The 22,215-nt window shown below is 48.5% G+C and overlaps 1 protein-coding gene across 1 annotated transcript; it reads right to left on the minus strand.

Moving 5' to 3' along the window:
- Positions 1-287: 287 nt before the first annotated feature.
- On the minus strand, positions 288-20,210 carry FKBP6 (FKBP prolyl isomerase family member 6 (inactive)). Its single transcript, XM_039562883.1, is given in 9 exon segments — positions 288-712; positions 11,772-11,857; positions 15,094-15,203; positions 15,492-15,686; positions 16,519-16,638; positions 17,793-17,995; positions 18,530-18,619; positions 19,937-19,979; positions 19,981-20,210. Coding segments are annotated over 8 exon segments (1,032 nt in total). The 5' UTR covers positions 20,200-20,210; the 3' UTR covers positions 288-712; positions 11,772-11,805.
- Between the last annotated feature and the right edge of the window lie 2,005 nt (positions 20,211-22,215).

The raw sequence follows: 22,215 nt of genomic DNA on the forward strand, positions 1-22,215 counted from the left end.
GAGCAGAGGAGCTCCAGTCCTCAGAGCATCTTTGACTCTGCATTTATTCAGTCCCAGCCACAGCCACATGTTCTGAGCACACAGAGTTCTGGAGTTTGCTCCAAAGCTGGTATTATTCAGTAATTTTAAATCTAGCATCAACATTCACAGGAACACTCAGACAAAACAAAGAGCACAACAACCTGTTGCCCACGAAGGGAGCCAGCTCAACAGACCCCATTCTAAATTCCAGCTCCTTTAAGGCATTAATCACTCTTGCACAATGAATTGGCACAAGTCCTGCCAGCTTTAGCGCTCAGGTTGGTTTATTTTCTCAGAACAAAATCATCAAACATAATTTTTTAAAGAACAACCTGTATAAATAGAAAACTTCATGGCATCCTCCTCCCAACTTGCAAATTCTCTGAAAGCAGCCCGGAATCTATCTGCAAGAGGCAGGATGCCAGGAAAGAGTTTTCTTCAAACTGTGTGCATGGGAGAAGAGAAGGAATTTACACAGACCCTTTTCCTCTCTCCAACAGCAGGACTTAATTATTCTGAAAACTGCCTCAAAACATGGCAAACAAACCCAACTTCAGGAAAATCAGGTTGTGTATAAACCCAGAACCTTCACTTCAGTCTCTCAAAGTAAGACAGTGCTCCTGCCCCTTTTCCCAAAACTTGTATGATGCTGAGATCTCTATGTGCCAAGAGCTGGACAGCTGGAACAGTCCTAGGATGACAAAGTGTCACAGTCAGTGTCTCCCCAGCATCACCTGTACAGTTTATTTAATTTCAGCACTAAATGATCCATGGTTACCAGCACACACCTCCAGCGGTCCTGAAAGAAACACCTAGAATTGCATGGATTAGCACAAGTGGAACAAACACAGTGAAATCCCCTTAAAAGCCATTCAACTTCCTCATGAAAGACTTGCAGAAACCTGAGTATTAAGTGACAAGAGCTAAAAATGAGCCAGGGCCCCCCAGGGAAATCCCCAGAGCACTCCTTGGGCCGCCTCCCTTCCTACACAAGGTCATCCATGCTTCCCCATCACTTATGCTTTTCCACCCTGGTTCTGGGAAACTGAAGCCTGGATACTTACTCTTTGCGTTTGGGAGAAAGGTGAATCTTGTATGAGACACAGGAATTTCTCATCAATCCAGATTTCTATTGTTTCTCCCCGTATTTTCCTGCTCCCAGCTCCTTCCTGTTGCAGGACAGGAGCACTGGAAGGACTGCCCACCCAGCTGCACCCCAGCAATGGATCACAGAGCACTCCCAACACTCTGGGTGTTGTTACCTCACCCCACTTGCAGTTGGGTCCTTGACAGTCTTGGAGCCCATATACAGCAAAACCTCCTTCTTTCATCTTGGCCTCCGCCCATCCCTCCCCTTCTTTAGAGTAACCAGAAGGAAACCAGTACCTTGGTGCAGCATCAGCTTGGTCTGGATAAGAATCAGGACTGTTTTTAAGTGGTGATTCCTCCCTCCTCAGCTCTAAATTTCAAAGGGGAACCTCTTGGGTCACCTCTCAGGACTTGGCTCACCTACCTCACCTTCTAATGGCTTCACTGACCTTGTTGCTAAAAGTTCACCTGCTCCTTCAGTGCCTCTCCCAGGTGGGCTTTCCCTCTGCTCCTGCAGAAGCAGCACCTTCCCCTCTCTGGTCCTCAGACAGACTTAGCACCTTCCCCTGTGCCTGGTGCCACAGGTCACATCCTGCTGCTCTTGATGTTGCTGCAAGCGGCTCCTCTCAAATACCAACACAGAAAAACTGATACTGGAAGTATTTCCCCAATTTGTCAGCACAAAATGCACCAAAACACTGTTGGAACATAAGCCTTGTCCCCTCTGTCATCCATAGGATGACCAGCAGAAGGAAAAATAGAATAAATGAAAAACCAAGAAAATCCTTGGAAACCTTTCCCCAAAACAACCCAGTATCTGTCTCCTACAGGAACTCTGAGGATCAAAGGATCCCATCCAAAAGGTGCCTGACCTGCTCTCAGCTCAGGAATACCAGGAGCCCATATTTTTATACCCTTCCAGCATCTGCAGGCCACCACAGCTGGCCCAGCCAGCTCAGCTACAGTGGCCATTCCAGCACACATAAATCAAATTAGTGGTAGCAAAATAGAGAAGCCTGTTCCTTAGAGGATATCAAGTTACAGGCTGCTAAGCAGGAGGCAAAAAAAAAAAAAAAAAATTGCAGGAATTGTGAGGGAAATAGCCTCTTTACGGACTAAAAGAGGAGAAGATGAAGCATCACATGATGCTCAAAATCCACACCTCATTCATTAAACATCCTTGAAAGGCACCACATGATCACGGGATAATTGGGGCTTCGAGGAACATCAGGACTCTCCAGCCCACCCCCAAAGACTCATCCTTCTGCTGACCCCGAAGCAGTGTGAGCTCAGAGCCACACAGAACCCGTGATCAAGGGCCACCCTGCCAGAAAACCGGGTCTGATTCAACACCATGTGCCTCTTACAAGGTCTATCCCCAATTTAAAGTTCGGGATAATAAAAGCATAAAAGAATTGAGGAACTTTCGAGACTGCCAGAAACACAGGAGCGAGACTTCCAGCCTACCACAAACTGGGATTTAGCGCAGTCACTGTCCTGGTTCATCCACACTCACCAAATCCCATGTTACAGCCTGATTTAATAGGCCCCCTTGTACTGCCAAACCTTCCAAAACTGGGGGTACACGAGGTTTCTGACACACAAGATATCCATAGTCAGTCCAGGCTGGCAGCACTTTCCAGGAGAAGGGGGAAAGGAAGTCCATAAAGAAGGAAAATTATGGGAGGACACTTCAGCTGACCTCCTCTTTGAAAATGAATCAGAGAGAGAAACACTTAAATCATTTCTCCAGTTCACAGAAGAAAGTTCTATCAACCAGGAGAAGGAAAAAAGGGCTTCAAATGGGAAAAAGAAATCCTTATCCTTGATGTGCTACAGTGTTCTGTGCATTGTTAGACGAAAGCATCCTTGCTTCTCCTAAAATACAACTGACTTCCACTCTGCTCCTTGTCAGTCTAATGCCATCCCCACGCAGCACTTCCTTCACATGTTCCCAAACAGGAATACTTCAAAGCTGATCACTGGATGTTCCCACCAGCTGTTAGCTGTGGTTTGGGGTGTCTTAACTGGGAACAAGCCTACAGCTGAGGCTTCTTGTGCACCAAGAAAATAAAGGATCAGACCAAGAGGTTTCTGGTTTTGTGGCTGCTATTTGAAGCAATAAAATCTTTACGTGGAGCTAATTAAAAAAATATTCAAACTGAAATCCTAAAGCCATCTCAGGGAGTGTTTGATCAGTTTACTTCTTTCATTTCCACCTACCGGCTACACAATCAGAAGAGGAGGGGAACCACAGGGCCCTGCAGACACAAGAGCTGGATGGGATTCAACACCAGTGGTGCTCCTGCACGGAGGAGAACGACACACTCCAAGCAGAACCCTGCTCCAAGATTTGTTTCCTTCACTACAGCAGGTTGGCAGCAACTCAGCCACGAAGCCCAGCAAGGCACACTCGGGCTTTGAAGGTCACACACAAGCCTGTTGTGTCCCAGCTATTTTAACTCATCCTTTGGAACTACAAAGCTGATCATCAATTCACAGGAAGCAACAGGCCCAGTCATGGGTTATTTATAGTCCCAGTCACCTTTACTCTGCATTAAAGCCACAATTAACAGTTAATGCTTAACTAAAGCTTTACAATTTGTCTAAGCTGCTTTTTTGCATAAAAACTGCAGGTGCATCTTCTCCCTTTTCTGCCTCCATCTCTAGAAGGGCTTGAAGAGAAGCACCAAACACGGAAGGTAAAGTTTCTGTCAAAACACGAGGGAACTGGAAAACTCAGAATTGTGCACTTAAACATTGCTCCTGCCAGTTCAGCCCTCACTACCCCCGTGACTTGAGGCAGCAGCTCCCAGCAGTCCTGCACTGGGATAACCCTCAGTGAGAAGAGTGCTCCTCAAGGCAAGTATCCAAGAAATCAGGTTGGTGGTGGCAGCCTGGAAAGCTTTTACATCTCAGAAGAGTGACCTCAAGGGATATTCAGAGAAATGCAGCCTCCTCTGTTAGGGAAAAGAGAGCACCTTCTCTTCAATGTTTCTGTTCAGATCTAAATGGGATTCACACTGAGTATGGAGAAGAAAGGAAGGGAAGTTGTGACTCAGTAGCCAGAAGGATAAAGCACATCCTACACCACAGCTCCACACAAGCCTGGCTGGGAAAGCAGATGTTATGTGCACACATCAGCAAAGAGCCAAAACCTTGAACAGCAATTGCCTGAGAAGCACTCTTCACTCAAAGCCTGACCAGCCCCACAGGCACTGCCTCTCTGGAATGACACTCTGGAGAAAAACCACCACGACCAGGAAGGAACAATCTCGTGGACCTCACGAGAGGTTCCTGACAGGCTGCAGTGCTCTGGAGTGCCGAGAAGAAATTCCAGCAGCACCAGGGTGCTCTCAGCAGCTGATAACACGACATGCTGGGCAATCCACCCTGACACCAGGAGAGGAAGAGCCATTTACAATGCCAGCCTGTCCTGATTTATTTGGGCATCCCAGGGAGCCTTCTCTGAGCATGTGACATGCCTTAGGGAGAAAATTCCCTAATTAGGGACCATTTATATGCTCTCTGTGGAAGTGACTCTGCAGTCAGCCATGCCCTCTTCTTTTCTCTGTAAGTGCTGTTCAGGGATGTCCCAGCTGTGAGGGCTTCAAGCGGCCACTCCAATGGTTGAGGTGGCTGTGGATATATTTTCAGAGCATGGCAGCACACAAGCACACAGACACTCACCCTTCCGACATCCAAAGTCGGAGCCTGCCCCATCACAGATGCCCAAATCCACAGAGGAAGGTGGAAGGAACAGATATGTTGAGGTGGAAGGAACAGATATGTTGCTCCTCTTTTCTAGAGCCAAGCTACATGAACTTCAACTGCTATCCGAAGATCTGCACTTACACATTGTTTTCCTCAGGACTGTTTCTTCCAAGTCAATTTGTCAAGATCCTCAGCTCTGCAAAGGATCCACAGTGAGTTCCAAGAGCTGCCTGTATGCCAGACAGACAGCTCTGTGGCAGGAGGAATGCTCCAGAGATCTGTAACAAGTCTTGACTCCAAAGGCCCTGAATGCTGATAACATGTACTAACCATCCTGAACCTGAAGTGATGGAAGCAAGAGCTGTCAAGTTTGCTTAGGTCTGGGGTAAGACAAGGATACATAAAGCAAAAATGAAGAACAGAAAGCAGAGTTCTTTCCCAAGCACACCTTTAAAAAAAACCCCAAACCCTTAAAACAGCGCCCAGCCAAAACAGCAAAACTTGTTCAGAGAGCAAGAGGTCTCACAAGAGGAATGATTATGGGAAGGTGAAAGAAGGGATGAACCCTTCAACACACACTTCTGACTCAGGAAGGACTTTACCCAGCAAGCTGAGGCTGAAACTGATCCTTGGAGCAGCTCCCAGTCCTTCAAGAGCTCAGATAACTTCTATGACAGTAATGTTCAGCATTCTATGGAACCAACAGCCCCTGATAAAGCAGGGTGGGCTGCGCAAGAGGCACATTAAGTTCATGTCTATCCTTACTGGAAGTAACTCTTGAGCTCTGAAAACCAACTCCCAGCAGTACCAAGACACTCCCTGCATCTGAAGCAAAAAGCCCTTCCAAAAGCTCATTCCCTAAATATGGAGTCCTTGTTGGGATCTCCTGGTGCCGACAGCCAAAAATATCATCTGTTTGCCAAGTGCTGCTGACACTGTCAGACACAGCCACCAGTGCCCAGGTGCTGTTCCAGCAGGGATGCAGCCCCCAATTCCATCAGGTGCTTTGTGCTGCTGACAATGGAAAAGACACTCCAATATGGAGCAGCTGAGGGAGCTGGAGGGGCTCAACTTGGAGAAAAGGAGGCTCAGGAGGGACCTTCTGTCTCTCCACAGCTCCCTGACAGGAGGGTGCAGCCAGGTGGGGGTTGGGCTCTGCCCCCAAGGAATGAGGGACAGGACAAGAGGGAACAGCCTCAAGCTGTGCCAGGGGAGGTTTAGTTGGGATATTCTGAAATTTTTTTCACTGGGTGGTTAGTCAGGCACTGACACAGATGGCCCAGGGCAGTCAGAGTCCCCATCCCTGGAGGGGTTTAAGAGGTGTGTGGATGTGGCACTTGTGGACATGGGTTAGTGGTGGCCTTAGCAGTGCTGGGGGAATAGTTGGACTCTGTGATCTTAGAGGGCTTTTCCAACCTTAATGATTCAGTGATTCAGTGATTCTATGCACAAGTGAACAAAGGTGAACAAGGGTTGGGAGCTCACAAACAGAGGAGTGTTTCCCAAAACCACAGTGAACACTTTTGAGGGCCCTCAGCACTTATTTCATTAACCTCAGCTGTCTCTGTGTCATCACAGCTACTGCAATGCCCAATTAGAGCATTTAAAACTCTGCCCAAGTTTGTCAGTGTTTCAGTGCTCACTGGACCAGAGAGCTGGCAGGTCTCAGGACTCTGACCAGCACCCTCTCATAATCAGGAGAGCACTTCCCCTGCAAGGTATCAGGACAGTAATAAGCATCCATGATCATTTAAAATCCCTGGATTAAAGACTAAGAAAAACAGATAGGACAAAGACATCTCTTCTGTTGGTTCAAAGGGAAAGTCAGGAGCCTCCAAAGCAGCAGGACTGATGGTCAGACAGAGCACAACCCGAGGCGTAGAGAAAGGAGGCCTTAAAAATTATAACTCAGAGAAAAACTTAGGATAATCATGTGCCTCCTTGCTGCTGGAAGTGAGGGCTAGCGACTCTGAGTGCTCTGCAAAGCTAAAACTTCATAAAAAATTCCCATCTTACACATAGCCAATTCTCTTTAAACTCCACCTGCATGATAAACCAGGTGTTATCATGGGAATGAAAAGAGCCCAGCACCTTCTTCATGTTCTACTGATTTGTAACACGAGAATATTTTATATTAGAGCTGCTGGCAAAGGCTCTGAGAAGTAAAGCCTTACACAGGGATATCCCTTGGGGTCTCAGCCTAGCCTTCACCAGTCACCAGTGCCAGGTGACCTTTAGCAGGCAGGAGCTGGAAGAGAACAGAATCACAGAAGGTTGGAAAAACCCTCTAGGATCAAGTCCAACCATCAATCCAGCACCACCACGTTCACCACTAAACCACGTCCTGAAGTCCCACATCCACACTTTTTTTGAACACTTACAGGGAGGGTGACTCCACTACTGCTCTGGGCAGTCTATTCCAATGCTTTACAATGAAAATCCTTTCCATGAAAAGAATTTCCCCAAGATCCAATCTAAACCTCCCCTGGTACAACTTGAGGCTGTTTCCCCTTGTCACCTGAGAGCAGAGCCCAACCCCACCTGGCTCCAACCTCCTCTCAGCAAAGTTTCCTTTCAGCACTGCAGGCAGGTATCTGCTCCTACCTCACCTGGGAGCACAAAGGGGAATCACGGGCTTTAGGCACTTCCTAAATCAGAGAGAAAAGCCCAGGGCCCATCCTTGGTTGAGGCTGGAGAATCAATACTTCACCAAAGCCTTGAAGGACAGGCACAGAGGGACACTGGGCTATTGCACAAGTCTCTGTCCTTTCCATTTCACATCATCTTGTGGCTCCTAAGCCCTGGCCGGGCCTCCCAGTCTGGGCAAAGCCAGCCCTAGTGCATCCAGACCCATGTCCAGTACGCCCACTGGGAAAGCATATCAGGGATCCCTAAAACCAGGTGTTGCGGTCATTTCCTCAGTTTCCAGAAGTGATCAGAGCCCAGGATCCTTCCAGAGAGGTATTACAGGTACTACTGCAGGCCAGAACTGCAGAAATTCTCGGAAAAAAGCACGAGATGCTAGAAGAGGAGAGAGCTGGAGGGAAAACAAAACCCCCAACCCAACAACCTCATTAAAGCTTCTCTCCTTCCTCTGCTTAACAAGAAGAATGCTTAATTAAGTCCTCCTTCAAGCCTTCCCCCTCACCCAGCAAGGCTCAGCAGAAAGCAGAGATTTAACAATTTCCTCTGCAGCACAGGACACTTCAGTGGGACAGGAATTTGCTTATTCTAAAGGCGCAGTGAATTGCTGGTTCTCTGTTGTTCAGCCGCAGTGGGGAGGGACAAGATCAGCAGGAGGTACACTTCAGATCTGCTCAGGAATATGAGAGAGCAGGAGGGGAAGGAAGCAAGTTGCTGTTTATTCCAAGTCTGGAGCTTTCCCAAGGCAGAAGTTTCACTGTGTTATGCAGAGACTTCTCAGTTTATTTGCAAGTCTCTTGCAGCTTACTAAATCAGTTCAACTGGCAACTGCTGCTGCTGATTTTAAGCCAAATTATACTCACTCCTACCTGGTGACACAGCCTCAGTTCTGCAGCCAGTTCTCACCCATTAATGCCTCCGGAACTGGTAGAACTTGCTATTTAAGGCAATCACCAGTTTGACCTCAAAGTTACTGTTTCCTGTCATAATTTCAGCCTTGTTTGTTTTCACTGGAACACCTCCCTGTGTGTTCCCACCTCCTGGGACCACTTCTCCTGTGTACTGAGCTGAGATACATTATTAGAGACAAGCTTTCAACTCTGGCTCACTTAAAATCAAATATAAGAGCTCAGAGACTCATCCTCCTGGGACAGAACTATCACCAAGGAGCCTCTACTAGAATCCAGACATTCCTAGGGAATTTGTCCCCACTCCTCATGATTTAGTTCTCTTATGAAGGACCACAGCAACACAACAATGGGAAATTTCTTTTTTTTCTGATGGGTCTTTCAATCAAAACAGAACACAAAGCTCCAAAAAGCCAGAGGCCTTGGCCCACCATTTGGCAGTTTAGGGGACACCAAGGAGGACTTCCAGTTTTGGACATCCCAGGAAACTAGGCTCGATATACCTGCACCACACAAAGTGAACAGAGGCAGGTAAATAAACCAAACCCTGAGAGCGGCCAGCGTGAGACTCAAGGGGTTTACAAGGACCTGCAGCAGGATGGATTCAAAAAGGAGTTTGTGCTTCTATTTCTCCCTCTGAGTACTTCTGAATTCCCCTCAGAAAGCAACACAAGCAACCTTGCATTTCACCAAAGGGAAAATCTGTTCTGACCTGAAATTCCATTGAAAAGGTAGGAAGTGTGTTCTGAGCAAGATGTTTGTGGCAATTAGAAAAACTGGGCTCTACAGTTGGCAGGGGATACAGAAATCATGAGATGATTTGGGTTGTAAAGGACCTTAAAACCCACCCAGTTCCACACCCTGCCACAGATAGGGACACCTTCCACTAGACCACTGTGCTCAGAGCCACATCCAGCCTGGTTTTGAACACTTCCAGGGATGAGGCAGCCACAGCTTCTCTGGGCACTGTGTGCCAAGGCTTCACCACCCTCACAGGGAAGAATTTCTTCCCTATATCCAATCTGAATCTCCCCTCTTTCAGCTTAAAGCCATTCCCCCTCGTCCTACCACTGCAAAATCCTTTGCAAAAATACCAGGCAGAAGGAAGATGCTCAGGTGTACCCAGGTCTGAATGTAATTATACAAAACAGCCCTGGATTATTCAGGGCAGAGAAATGAACTCTGTCCCTGGAACACAGCAAGGCTCACCAAAGGCACAGCAGTCCCACCTGGGAAAGAGCTCTGAAGCAAGGGATGGATGCAGCAATGTTCAGGAGGGAAGAGATGCCACAACTACAGCTCTGAGTCATTCAGGAGCTGGACCACAGATCAGCTCAGTGCTCAACAGCAGCTGCTATTTGGGGAGGTTTTCTGTAACTTTTGTGATTCCACTGGACCATTAACCATGGACTGCAGGCAGCATTCCCAGCCCACCTCCTCACTCAGTGTCTAACTCAGAATGGATGAAGCAGGCCTGCCAAACTGCCCCAGTACAGCCTGTGCCCTAAACTTAACTGGTACAAAGCTGTTAGGAAACACTAAAGAATGTTCTGCCTCAATTCTGACCAATTCCCAGTGCCTTTGACAGGGAGCAGGAGCTCCTGCTGGAACTGCTTTGCTCCTCTCTGAATGTGTAATGAAGTTTTAAAGCAGCAGCCCAACCTCCAGCTCCCACAGGGCCCTGCAGGAACCTCCTCCAGCAAAAGACTCCTTTTGCCATAAATGAACAGTAGATTTTTATTTGGGTCTCAGTGATTTATGTTCATCTGGAAGACTTAGCTTCCTTTTAATACTGCAACAAAACTCAACTTCAAGGAAGCCTGGAAATATTTTTGACTGACAGCTGTCTATCATCTGTGTAAGGTGGGAGAACTCCACACATAGGAGTCAGTGGATAAATTGGCTGATAAGCAGTTCAGCCCAGCCCTTAAGCTGGCCTCCCTTTCCCTTTGTACTTCTCAGTCTCCTCTAACCAAAATCACTGGTTTACTTACACCAGATGTGTGAAAATCAGCATCTTCACAAGATGCTTTTTGGGAAACAAGAAGCCCCACAACCTTCCCAGGGGAGGACCCGTCTGGTGCCCCAGCAGATCACCACAATCACCCCAACTCGCACCACAAACCAGGCTCAGCTGATCCCAGAGCCCCACAAGAAGCTTCCTAGGTCAGGCACCACCAGGAACGAGACCCGAGGTCCTACAGGCTTCCAAATGGCAACTTCCTGAAACACAGCAAGTGGAAAACCAGAGCCTCTTGCCAAGTCCAGAGCCACAGACTTCCTGCACAAGACCTTATCAGACCTTACATCCCCTTTCAGAGCTCCTTTCCTGGGGGCAGGCACCTGCTAGCACATCTAGTAAGTCCCATCCCAAACCCAGGGCAGCATGACTTGTGCTCTGAGGCCACATGTCCAGCTCAGACCAGAACATGGGGGCAGCAGGAAGGGTAAAGGCTCCACAAGGAGGCACGTCCAGCCAAAAGAAGGTTGTGCTCCTTTAGGAAGCAGCGTTCAATCCAACCTCTTCCTCAAACACTGCCTTAGCTTCCTCACAAGCACAAAGAGACAACCTTAAAACACCAGAGCTGATGGAAAGGCTGCCAATACTCATTTTCTACTAGCGAAGAGACAACAGTAGCAAACTGATGGCCCTGTGCTGGGGATGGTTCATGACAGGATGCTGTCATTTTCCAGAACTCTTTCCCTAGGGTTTCCCCCAAAGCAAGAGACCGGCAAAGATTTCCACTCCTGCCTGCGCTCCCCTGAAGATTTTGAGAAGAAAAAAAGAATGATCAAAGAGCCTTTGTGCATTTATAAACCCATCAATTTTGCTAGAAGATTTAAGGCTTTAAAGAGTCCAAAACATCTATTTGAAATTTTCTATCCAAACAGACTTTTTAAATACTTTAAAAAACCCCAGAAATAAAGTATTTAGATTTTTCTGAAGTGAGGCATTCCAACAGCTCCAGACAGAAGCGCTGGAGGGGAGGAGGAAATCCAATTCTTAAGTTTGACAGGAACTTACTTTTTTTTTTTTTTTTTTCTCCTTCCTTTTAGTTGGCAGGGAAACAAGACTACAGAGCTATTTCACCCCCGGCTCTCATCAGGAATAGCTGCATTAAGCAGCACAGGAAACAACAAACCAAACATACTCAACTGCTGGCAGATCCAGGTCCCTGTCCCGCACAAGCTTTGCCTCACAGGAAAGATTGTCCTAGCTGATGATGCAGCAGTACTCCACCCCACCTTCCACGCCGTTCCTCTCCACACGCTCCCACCACTTCCCATTTTGCCTCCAAAACCCTCCCATGCAGAAAAGAAGCAGGTTCCCCACGTGAGAACAGTACAGGCATGACAGGTTTTGGGAGAGCTCAGGTTTTTTCAAAACCTGGTTACCTTGATTTCTTCTCAGGCATAAGAATTGAGAGGGTCAAATACTTGGCAGCACTTCTTTCTCCATTTCCATGTACTCCCTGTAGTATCTGCAAAGTAGAGCACAGGATGGCATCAGGGGCTGGAGACTGTCTGTGCCACCCTCAGTGTCACAACCTGAAAATGATGTTATTTTTCAGATATAAATAAATTAACATAATGGAAGAGTGTGCTGGCAGCAGAGACACAGCTCCTCCAAGCCCTTCTTTCTGCAGTGTCAGGGAAGGAGAGCAGGAAATGTCACATCTCATCCCCAGACCTTGGGTCTCTGCTCTGGTGGGGACTAATTCGACCATTTGCCTTCTGTGAGACAGGTGCTTTCTCCACTAGTTTTGGAAGCATGGGACAGTGCAGAGGAACCCCATCCATGTGCTGTGGGATACTTTTGTGTCTCCTTATGCAAGTTCTTTTAGCACCCAGGAGACACGCAGGCGTCCAAGGGCCATACACCAGGATATCCACCACGGATATAGGATCTGGGCACAGGGTGGGCAGGAGACAGCAGGGATTTGTGTCTGGACTAAGTGGATGACAAGGCAGATGTTTCCTCCTTTGCTCTCTCTTCCTTGCCAGTGTCACAGGATGGCAAAAGCTTCCCAGTCTGCTCCATTTGAACTTCTCCAAGCACAGCATCCTCTGCTCCCTGTGCTCTCACCTCACTGGTAAGAAATCCCTGAGCTGGAGGGTGACTCAGTTTGGGAACACCATCCCAGGGATCAGTGGCTGCCCACAAGTTCGGCTCTCCTGCATCTGCTGCCATATAAGGCCAAAAGCAAAGAGTTTTGTGCAACACACCAGAACTAGCCCCAGTGAGAGGCTGGCTCAGGCTCTCTCAGCCCCAGCCCTCAGCACCCTTGAGGCCCAGAACCTCAGAGGGTGTGAAATCCCGGCACAGCAAATCTCTCCTGGTAAGTCTCAGACAGATGCTGCTGATCAAGGATGCCCACCTGAGGGTGGCACATTTCCACAGCTATGCCAGCAGGAAATCCAAGAGCCCCTTGTTTGGAGGAACAGATTCATGCCAGATATCGGAAGAACCCCATTTCATTCTATTTCTTATGCAAGCCTTCCAATAGAATTCCCAGATCCAGCAGCAGACTTTGCACCAAAAACCACCACAGCTCATACCAGACACAGTCTACGTACCCCTCACCCTGGATTCTGCCTGTTGTTCTCCAGGGAATTTTGCCAAGAACCTGTTTCAGCTGGTAAAGAGATGCATTCCAAAGCTTTGTTTTAGACAGCAAAAGAGAGCTTGCTGATTACCACACAACATTGCTTTTAACGAAGTATAAATGTACTCAGTAAGGAAGTGAAAAGCCACTAAGAACAAGATTTTGATTCATATTCCATTTCTGAAGCATTTGTCAGATCACCCCACAAGTTCTCAGGCAAAGGCAGGCTGGCAACATTACATATCTAGCCTGAGGTAAAGCCTCATTAACAACACCCAGTAACATTTGCTTCATCCGTTTCACACTAATTCCACTCTTTGTCATAGGCAAAAGACCCCACCTGCAGTGCTGCCTCCAGCTCTGTGATCCAACATCAGAAAGACATGGAGCTGCTGGAGCCCATCTGCTCTGGAGCCAGGCTGGCAGAGCTGGGGCGTTCACCTGGAGAAGGCTCCAGATAGACCTCAGAGCCTCTTCCAGAGCCTAAAGGAGCTCCAGGAGAGCTGGAGATGGGCTTTGGACAAGGGATGGAGTGACAGAACAAGAGGGAATGTCTTCCCACTGCCAGAGGGCAGGGATAGATGGGCTATTGGGAAGAAATTCTTCCCTGTGAGGGTGGGGAGGCCCTGGCACAGGTTGCCCCATCCCTGGAAGTGTTTCAAGGCCAGGTTGGACAGGGCTTAGAGCACCCTGGTCTAGTGGAAAGAGTCTTTGCCCATGGCAGTGGGATGAGCTTTAATGTCCCTTCCAACCCAAACCATTCCATGGTTAAAAGCAAAAAATACACCAGTTTTAAGAGGCAGCAGAGCAGGAACTCCAGGACAAGTGGTTTAACGTGCACTCAATTCTGACACACGCACACTCACTTAACATGCTGCTCTCTCCAGAGCTGGAGCTGACAAAGACAGAAATGCCTTGTTGCTTCCTGGCCACACCACCTCAACACCATTAGCAACTTACCTACCAACGTATTTCAAAAAAATCTAAGTGAATACATGAGGCTTCTAGAATCAGGCCTTCTAGCACTGTACATGTACTAGCCTCCAAGAGCAGCCAGACAGATCTAGTCTAGAACTCCCCACCCTCACTGGACAATTTGGTAGCTCCAAACCCAGTGGGAGATCAGGATGAATACAAGAGATTCATTTCAAATTTCCAGACCAGCAGCTAATACTGCCTTCAAGCTCTTTGTACTTCAGAAGTAACAGAACAAATCTGAAGACTTGATGTTATGACAGACTATTAAAGACAACATGGATACAACACAGGACAGAACAGCCCTCCACCAACATATCTCCTGGTGGAAGGCTGGCTTTTCCAGCAGCACCAATCACTCTTTTTAGATGTTACTGGTGCCCTTCTGCAAGTGCCGGGCAGTGACATAGAGAAGAGGGTTCGTATTCAAAGGCTGCTTTGTGAGCTCCAGAGATGAGGACAGCATTGCTCCTGCCTCAGTGAACACTGCCAGGAGGACAGCACACACTTTTGGGAAAAAGCTAATGCTTCTGGTAGTTTCAAAGGAAGAGCATCATGAGGGCACAGACAAGCATTAGTCATGTTTTGCTGGGGCTGGGGCATGACTAAAGTTGGCAGCATAGTCCTATACTCAGCCTGCGGGCAAAGGGAGAGTTTGTCTTCAGGGCTGTTCACTTATTATCTCCAAGATGGCAAGAAATTCACTTTTAATGAACATTAGTATTGTGCATTGAAGCACGTGCAGTGCAGAAAAGCTGCTGAAATTAACCAACACATCTTAAAGGGAATGAAAATCATACTTATTGAGAACATTAACAGCTGGAGCACCAGCCACTGTGTATCACTGTGTTTGAGGCACTTTAGTAGCCCCCACATCCCTGTCCTAACAAGTCAGGTGACATACATTGCACCAAAGAAATATATGGAAAGGGTGGGCATTCCCAGCTCCTCACTTGCAGCTTTCTGTGCCTGAAAAATGTCTCAAGCTGTTTTCTCCACATGCGTTTTCCCAAGCGCTTATTAACCCAGTAGTTTGGGGTTCTGGGTTTTTTTGAACATTTTAAATATTTTGGAATGGGTATTACAGCCTGTCCAAACACTCTCTCTTCCCCAGGGATGGAAACAAGGGCTCTCACCTTGCCAACTTCTTCAGCTCATTGTTGATATCACGGTTGAAGGGCTGGATGCACTGAGCTCTGGTCAGGAAATCATGGGATTTTCTGTATTCCCTCAGGTAGAGACAAGCCTGTCATGGAAAGAAGATAGATGCATCACAAAATAAATACAGACCCACTGCCCTTCTTCAGGACTCATGCAACAACAAACATTCCTGAGAGAGAGCCAGCTAATTCAGGAATATCCCAGGAAAAGCTCCATGTGATGCATTTCCAGAGAGCCAGACTTTCCAAAAGGGCAGATGCAGACAAACCACCTTGACTGTTGCAACAGCCCAGAATTCAGGGACTCTCCTCAGTTCATTCTGGGCTCCCTCTACAGCCAGGCTGGGATGTTCCATGATGATTTATTTGCCCACCTGGCCACACCTGAACAGCGCTTTGGCATTTCCTTGGTCCATCTCCAAGGCTAACTCCCCATATTTCAAAGCTCGGTCAGCACGTTCCATTTTCAGGTAAGTGAGTGAGAGATTCAGGAACAGCAGCAGTTTTGAAGCGTTGATCTGACTCTGCTCTGCCTTACTGGAAGAGCTGCGACCCAGGATGGAGAGGGCCTGAGAAGAGAGGGAAAAAACAGCCAGTGCACAACAAATCCATCATGGAAAGTGAGAAATCCATCTCATCCAACAGCTACACCCATGCTTCTGTTCACCTAGGTCACTTACAAGTAATAACATTCAAAACTCTAAATACAGGGCATGGCATTCTCAGCATGACTAGTCACCTCAGCCATATGACTACAGGCTTAGGAACTTACCAAGGAAAGCAGAAGAATTTTAAAAAAACAAACTACACCCAGGACTCAGATTTTAAGGACAAATATGGAAATCTTACAGGGAAGAAGACAAGTCAAATTACTTTTGTTTCAAAAATACCAAGGAAAAGCAACTTTGAATCACCTCCACCTCTGAAAAAGTAGCAGATGCATTCCAGTTTGAGAATAACTGAGCATTTATCCTGCCTGGAGAGGGAGCTGAAGAGGCTCAGCCTGGGGAAAAGGAGGCTCAGGGAGTACCTTCTTGCTCTCTACAATTCCCTGACAGGAGGGTGCAGCCAGATGGGGGTCATTCTCTGCTCCCAGGTAGCCCTCTGGATGTGGCACTTGTGGGCATGGGTCAGTGGTGGCCTTGGCACTTCTGGGGAACACCTGGACTCTGTGGTCTCAGAGAGCTTTTGCAACCAAAATGATTCTGTGACTATTCCTTCATTTACCACTGCCGCTCACACAAAACCAGGTGTGGAAGCCCTGTTCTTAAGTAACAAACTATGCCTGGAAAATACCACAAAGTTACTTGATCTCTAACCTGTACCTGTTGTGGTGAGCTAAAATAATCCCTTCTTTCACAGCTTTCCCAAAGCACACCCCACATTTTCCTGGTGCCATACCCTCTTATATCTGCTCTTGGCAATCTTGAAGCGCTGCTTATAGAAGAAGTAGTTGCCAAACTCTCTCTCTGTGGCTGCCACTTTCAACACCTTTTCTAGAGGATGTCTATCCTGCTGCTCCTGGGTGAAGAAATATCTGAATTTCAGTTCAAACACAAGAAAACAGGCAGAGAACTCAGACAGGACAGTCCTGCACAGCCCCCCCATTCACAGAGCAGCAGCCAGGTCCTTGCCAAGGCCAGGCCATCACCATGTGGTATCTCTCCAGCCAGGCTGAAATGTGACAGTGTTCTTCTGCTGGTTATTCCTAGTAAAGAGGTCAGGAAGCTCCCCAGGCCCAAAGAGGGACTGAAAAAAGCAGGAATGCGTCCTTAAAACTTGCCCAAGTCTTTCAGCACACAGCTGAGTTAACACAAATGCAGCCACTAGCACAAAGCTGCTTGAAAGGTTCCGTTGCTCTAATTGCTCTCAGGCCAGCTCTGGGACAGCCTGACACTCCCAAAGACACCAACCAGCAAAACAAAAAACCCCAACAATAATTTTAAAAAAAGATGAAAATGGAGAGACAGGATTTCTTCTGGATCTCTCTCTCAGAGAGAGATCAGTCAGCCAAAAAGGGTGGGCAAGGAGGGAGTGCAACAAGTGTGGCTTGCTCACAGGGCTCTGGGGGAAAATTTGCCTGTGCAGAGGCTGGAGGGACTCCCCCATTAGCTTCTGCCTCCCCTCACTGACCCACAACCATAGCCCAAAGCCCCCGACATGAAAAGGTGAATTAACACTAGTACAGTAACTCACCAGGGAGAAAAAGAACAGGAAAAGAACACTTGGGAGAGGAGCCAAGAGGCAGAGACAAAGGGTGGGGGCTGGTGGGGCGCTGGAACACTGCAGACTGAAGAGGATTGTTACATACAGCTCCTTATTGTTCCTTAAAGAAATTCTTGGAAGTTGGTGCCCTCTAGTGCAACCATGAGGGGTTTCTGATAAAACTAAAAATAAATGAGAACCATTCCACTGCCTCCATCCAGTACACAGGAGCAAACAAAGGCAGCACCCGCCTTCTCCCTCTGCATGGGAGGGCAAACAGAGCGAGGCATGGAGAGACACAAAGGGCAGGTAGGTATGTGGATCAGAGCAGAGCTGGGAGCCCAGGGACTGGATACTTGCACCTGCATTCACCTGAACACATGCAACACACAAGCCACAGCAGCTGGGAGACAGGACAACAATGGTTCACCCTCCAGATTTCGGTCTCAAGTGATATTAAGGGAACTCACATAAGTCAACTCAAAGAACGCGTCGCATTCCTCTGAGTCTATGAAGTCCAGCAACTCCACCTTGAAGAGGACCGTGGTGTTTGGGGGGATGGAGGGGGGACAGCCCCGCTGGCCGTAGGCGTATTCTGGTCTGAGGACGAACAGCGCAGTCTCTCCCTTGGTCATAGACAGCAGCCCGATCTCCAGCCCCCACAGTGTGATGTCTGTCACAACAAGGGGTGGCACAGGTGAGGTTCACAAACACCAACCGCCCTCACACACCAAACACTGATTCCTCCTTAAGCAGAAAAGGAGAAGGAAAAAAATCCTTGGGAGCTCCTGTCTCAGTAACTGCAACAGCCAGCTGCTCCAGTAGGGATTATTGGGGCAGCCTGCTGTGGGACTGAGCACATGGTATCACAAATCCAGAGTGGGATGAGTTGGAAGGGGCTTTAGACATCATCCAGTCCAAGCCCTGCCAAGGGCAGGGACACCTTCCACTAGACAAGCATGCTCCAAGACCTGTCCAGCCTGGAAAACACCTCCCTACCACCCTCAGGCAGAGGGTGAGCAGGTCCAGATTCCATCTCCTGTGTGAATCAGGAGGATTTTGGGCTCCATGAACAAGCGTTAAAGGTTTCAAACGACCTAAAGACACCAAACAGCATTTAAACTGAAATGACTTAATAGAACCCCAGGTCCCAAAATGTCTTAATACAATCCTAAGCCCCAGGACAAAGTTTGTGGCTCAAACCTACCTTTTCCAAGTTTCATCAGCCTTGGATACTTGCTGCTTTCATTTGAACAGAAGAGGTTATTCCAGTTTCCCAGGTACCCGGAGTACTTCACTGTGCAGCCCAAAGCAAGGAGTGGGGAGAAGGGAAAAAGCAAGAGTTTGATTTCATATCCCATAATGGCAACATCAGGAGCACACCAGGAGTTGTAACCACCCAGTTATCCTGTTTCTCTTTTTCTGTTCTGCTATAGAACAGCAGAGGCAGCACAAACCCTTGTGTTTTACACCAAAAACCTGGTCACATCCAAGCAGCCAAGTGCTGTGTGTTTTAGCATCACTCCCAGACAAAGCAGCTGCTCCACGGTCCTGAGCTAATTAAGAGATGTGATTTTGCGCTTTTAAGAATTGGAAACTTCAGCTGAGCAAATTAAAATTCCCCAGTTATATGCAGAAACACTTCAAAAGTATTCCCTAACCAAAGCTGGAGCTCTGGAAAGACGAACAAGGGGGAAAATGTACCACCAGCCCAAGCTCTGCATCTGTAACTCCAGTTCTGCCTCAGAAAATACTGTAATGGGCCTCTCTTGACACAGCACCAGGGCCCTGCACTTCAGGAACCACTTCCAGCTTCAAACTTCTGTGAGCACAGGTGGGCCCTAGAAATCCTTCTTTCCTCAAGGTCAAAATGCCTTTTCATTTAATGTGTCAGCCACAAGAAGTTAAACAGGGTATCAAACTGTTAAAATACTGGTAAGGAGAAGAGACAGTCTCTGAAACAGACACACACCACGGTATAATACCAGCACTTCTAAGTCCTTGTTGTGGTCTTTGTCAGCCACCGGCACCTCAGCATTAGAGGCTTGGGGGATCTTTCCCAACAGGCTCTGCCCTGTTTCCCTCAGCACCTGCTTCAGGTCCAGCCACACAGAACAAACCTCACACAGGCGACAACAGACGAGCACCAGACCCTCACTCCAGCCCACACTTCCAAGGATTTTCGCTGTTGTAGTCCTGCTGAACACAGATTAAACTAGATAATTGCTATTTAAAAGCTGCTTAGGAGATGGTTATCGGTGCCTGAACCACCTGTGCATTCAGGAACAGCATTACTGCCCCCCGGGGCAGCCAGGCGAAGCTCAGGCAGCCTCGCTCCAGGACACCAGCCCTGGTGAGACTGAGAGAATTGTTTGGGTTGGAAGGGACCTGGAAGATCATCCAGTCTAACCCCCTGCCCATGGGCAGGGACACCTTCCACTGGAGCAGGTTGCTCCAATCTGGTCTTGAACGTTTCCAGGAATGGGGTAACCACAGCCTTCCCTGGGCAACCTGTGCCAGAGAACTGGGACATCCTTAACAGGGGTGCCCGGCCACGGCCAGGGGACCTCCCACAGCCCACAGGAGGCTCTGTAGCCCCCAGACTCGGCTGTACCTGCCACAGAGGCGGATGGGGGCACGGGCTGCCCGGTGCCTGGGGCGCAGCTGCTCCTTGCGCACCCCTCCATCGCTGGTCAGGTCCTGCAGGGGCTGGAGAGACGCCGAGGCCACAGACAAAGAGGGTGTCGAGGCCGGGGTCAGGGCCCATATCGGTGCTGGGGCGGGGATCAGTGCTAGAGCCCACGTCGGAGTCAAGCCGGGTCCAGGTCCGGGTCCGGGGTCCCACCACCCGGCCACGATGTCCTCCACACCCCCCATTACGGCCACGCCGGCGTCTCCTCGCACCTCACCGTTTGCCAGGCAGCGCGCACGCACGGCCGCCCAATCAGCGCCCGCCAATCAGCGCCCGCCCAATCAGCGCACCGCAACCACCCGTCCGCCAACCACCGCCCGCCATCAGCGCCCGCCAATCACCGCCCGCCAGCCACCGCCCGCCAATCAGCGCCCGCAGCCACCGCCCGCAGCCCACCGCCCGCCAACCACCGCCCGCCAACAGTGGGCCTTCAGCCAATTCACGCTCCCGACAGCAACCCCGTCCCAACGCGCGGCTTTAGAGCCACGCGGGAATGGACACGCCCCTGAGCGGCACTGGACCAATAGGAGGTGGAACGTCACGGAGCGCAGCAGTGCATGCTGGGGGATGTAGTCCACGGCGTGCACTGCCTTCCGTACGAACCAAAAAACCCAAACCAACCCAACACTCAAAAACCAAAAACAAAACCTCACAAAAGCAACGTCAAAAAACCCAACCAAACTACAAAACACCCCCCACAATACTACAAAAAAAAGCCCCCCAAACCAAAACCCAATCAAACAAAACCCCAAACCAAACAAAAGCAAAAGCAAAACCACCCCCACCACCAGCCAAACAAACAGAAAACCCCAAAGCAAGCAACCAAACCAACAAAAAATCACCACAGGCAAAAAAATCCAAACTGATTTGGAACAAGTTTGAAAGTTCAGCTTTCTTCAGGCAACTGAAATGATATAAATGCAAAACAAATAAGAATGCAAAATAAAAGCAGGAAGAAACCCACATTCTTGAGATTTTTTGAGATCACCACAAAAGAACATATACCCAAGTTTAGGAAGGAAGGAAGGAATTCGGAAGGAATTCGGAAGGAAGGAATTCGGAAGGAAGGAAGGAATTCGGAAGGAATTCGGAAGGAATTCGGAAGGAAGGAATTCGGAATTCGGAAGGAAGGAATTCAGAAGGAAGGAAGGAATTCGGAAGGAAGGAAGGCAGGCATTCGGAAGGAAGGAATTCGGAAGGAAGGAAGGAAGGAATTTGGAAGGAAGGAAGGAAGGATTCGGAAGGAAGGAAGGAAGGAAGGAAAGGAAAGGAAGGAAGGAAGGAAGGAAGGAAGGCAGGCAATTGGAAGGAAGGAATTCGGAAGGAATTCGGAAGGAATTCGGAAGGAAGGAATTCGGAATTCGGAAGGAAGGAATTCGGAAGGAATTCAGAAGGAATTCGGAAGGAAGGAATTCGGAAGGAAGGAAGGAAGGAATTCGGAAGGAAGGAATTCGGAAGGAAGGAATTCGGAAGGAAGGAAGGAAGGAAGGAAGGAAGGAAGGCAGGCATTTGGAAGGAAGGAATTCGGAAGGAATTCAGAAGGAATTCGGAAGGAAGGAATTCGGAAGGAAGGAAGGAATTCGGAAGGAATTCGGAAGGAATTCGGAAGGAAGGAATTCGGAAGGAAGGAAGGAATTCGGAAGGAAGGAAGGAAGGAATTCGGAAGGAAGGAATTCGGAAGGAAGGAAGGAAGGAAGGAAGGAATTCGGAAGGAAGGAATTCGGAAGGAAGGAATTCGGAAGGAAGGAATGAATTCGGAAGGAAGGAAGGAAGGAAGGAAGGAAGGAAGGAAGGAAGGAAGGAAGGAAGGAAGGAAGGAAGGAATTTGGAAGGAAGGAATTCAGAAGGAAGGAAGGAAGGAAGGAAGGGAATTCGGAAGGAAGGAAGGAAGGAAGGAAGGAAGGAAGGAAGGAAGGAAGGAAGGAAGGAAGGAAGGAAGGAAGGAAGGAAGGAAGGAAGGCATTCGGAAGGAAGGAATTTGGAAGGAAGGAAGGAAGGAATTCGGAAGGAAGGAAGGAATTCAGAAGGAATTCGGAAGGAATTAGGAAGGAAGGAAGGAAGGAAGGAAGGAAGGAAGGAAGGAAGGAAGGAAGGAAGGAAGGAAGGAAGGAAGGAAGGAAGGAAGGAAGGAAGGAAGGAAGGAAGGAAGGAAGGAAGGATCCCCACAGCCTGTCCCCAGCCCCCCTTTGGAGAGAAGGTGC

Source organism: Corvus cornix, chromosome 19 (genome assembly GCF_000738735.6).
Source record: "Corvus cornix cornix isolate S_Up_H32 chromosome 19, ASM73873v5, whole genome shotgun sequence".
NCBI classification, from domain to species: domain Eukaryota; kingdom Metazoa; phylum Chordata; class Aves; order Passeriformes; family Corvidae; genus Corvus; species Corvus cornix.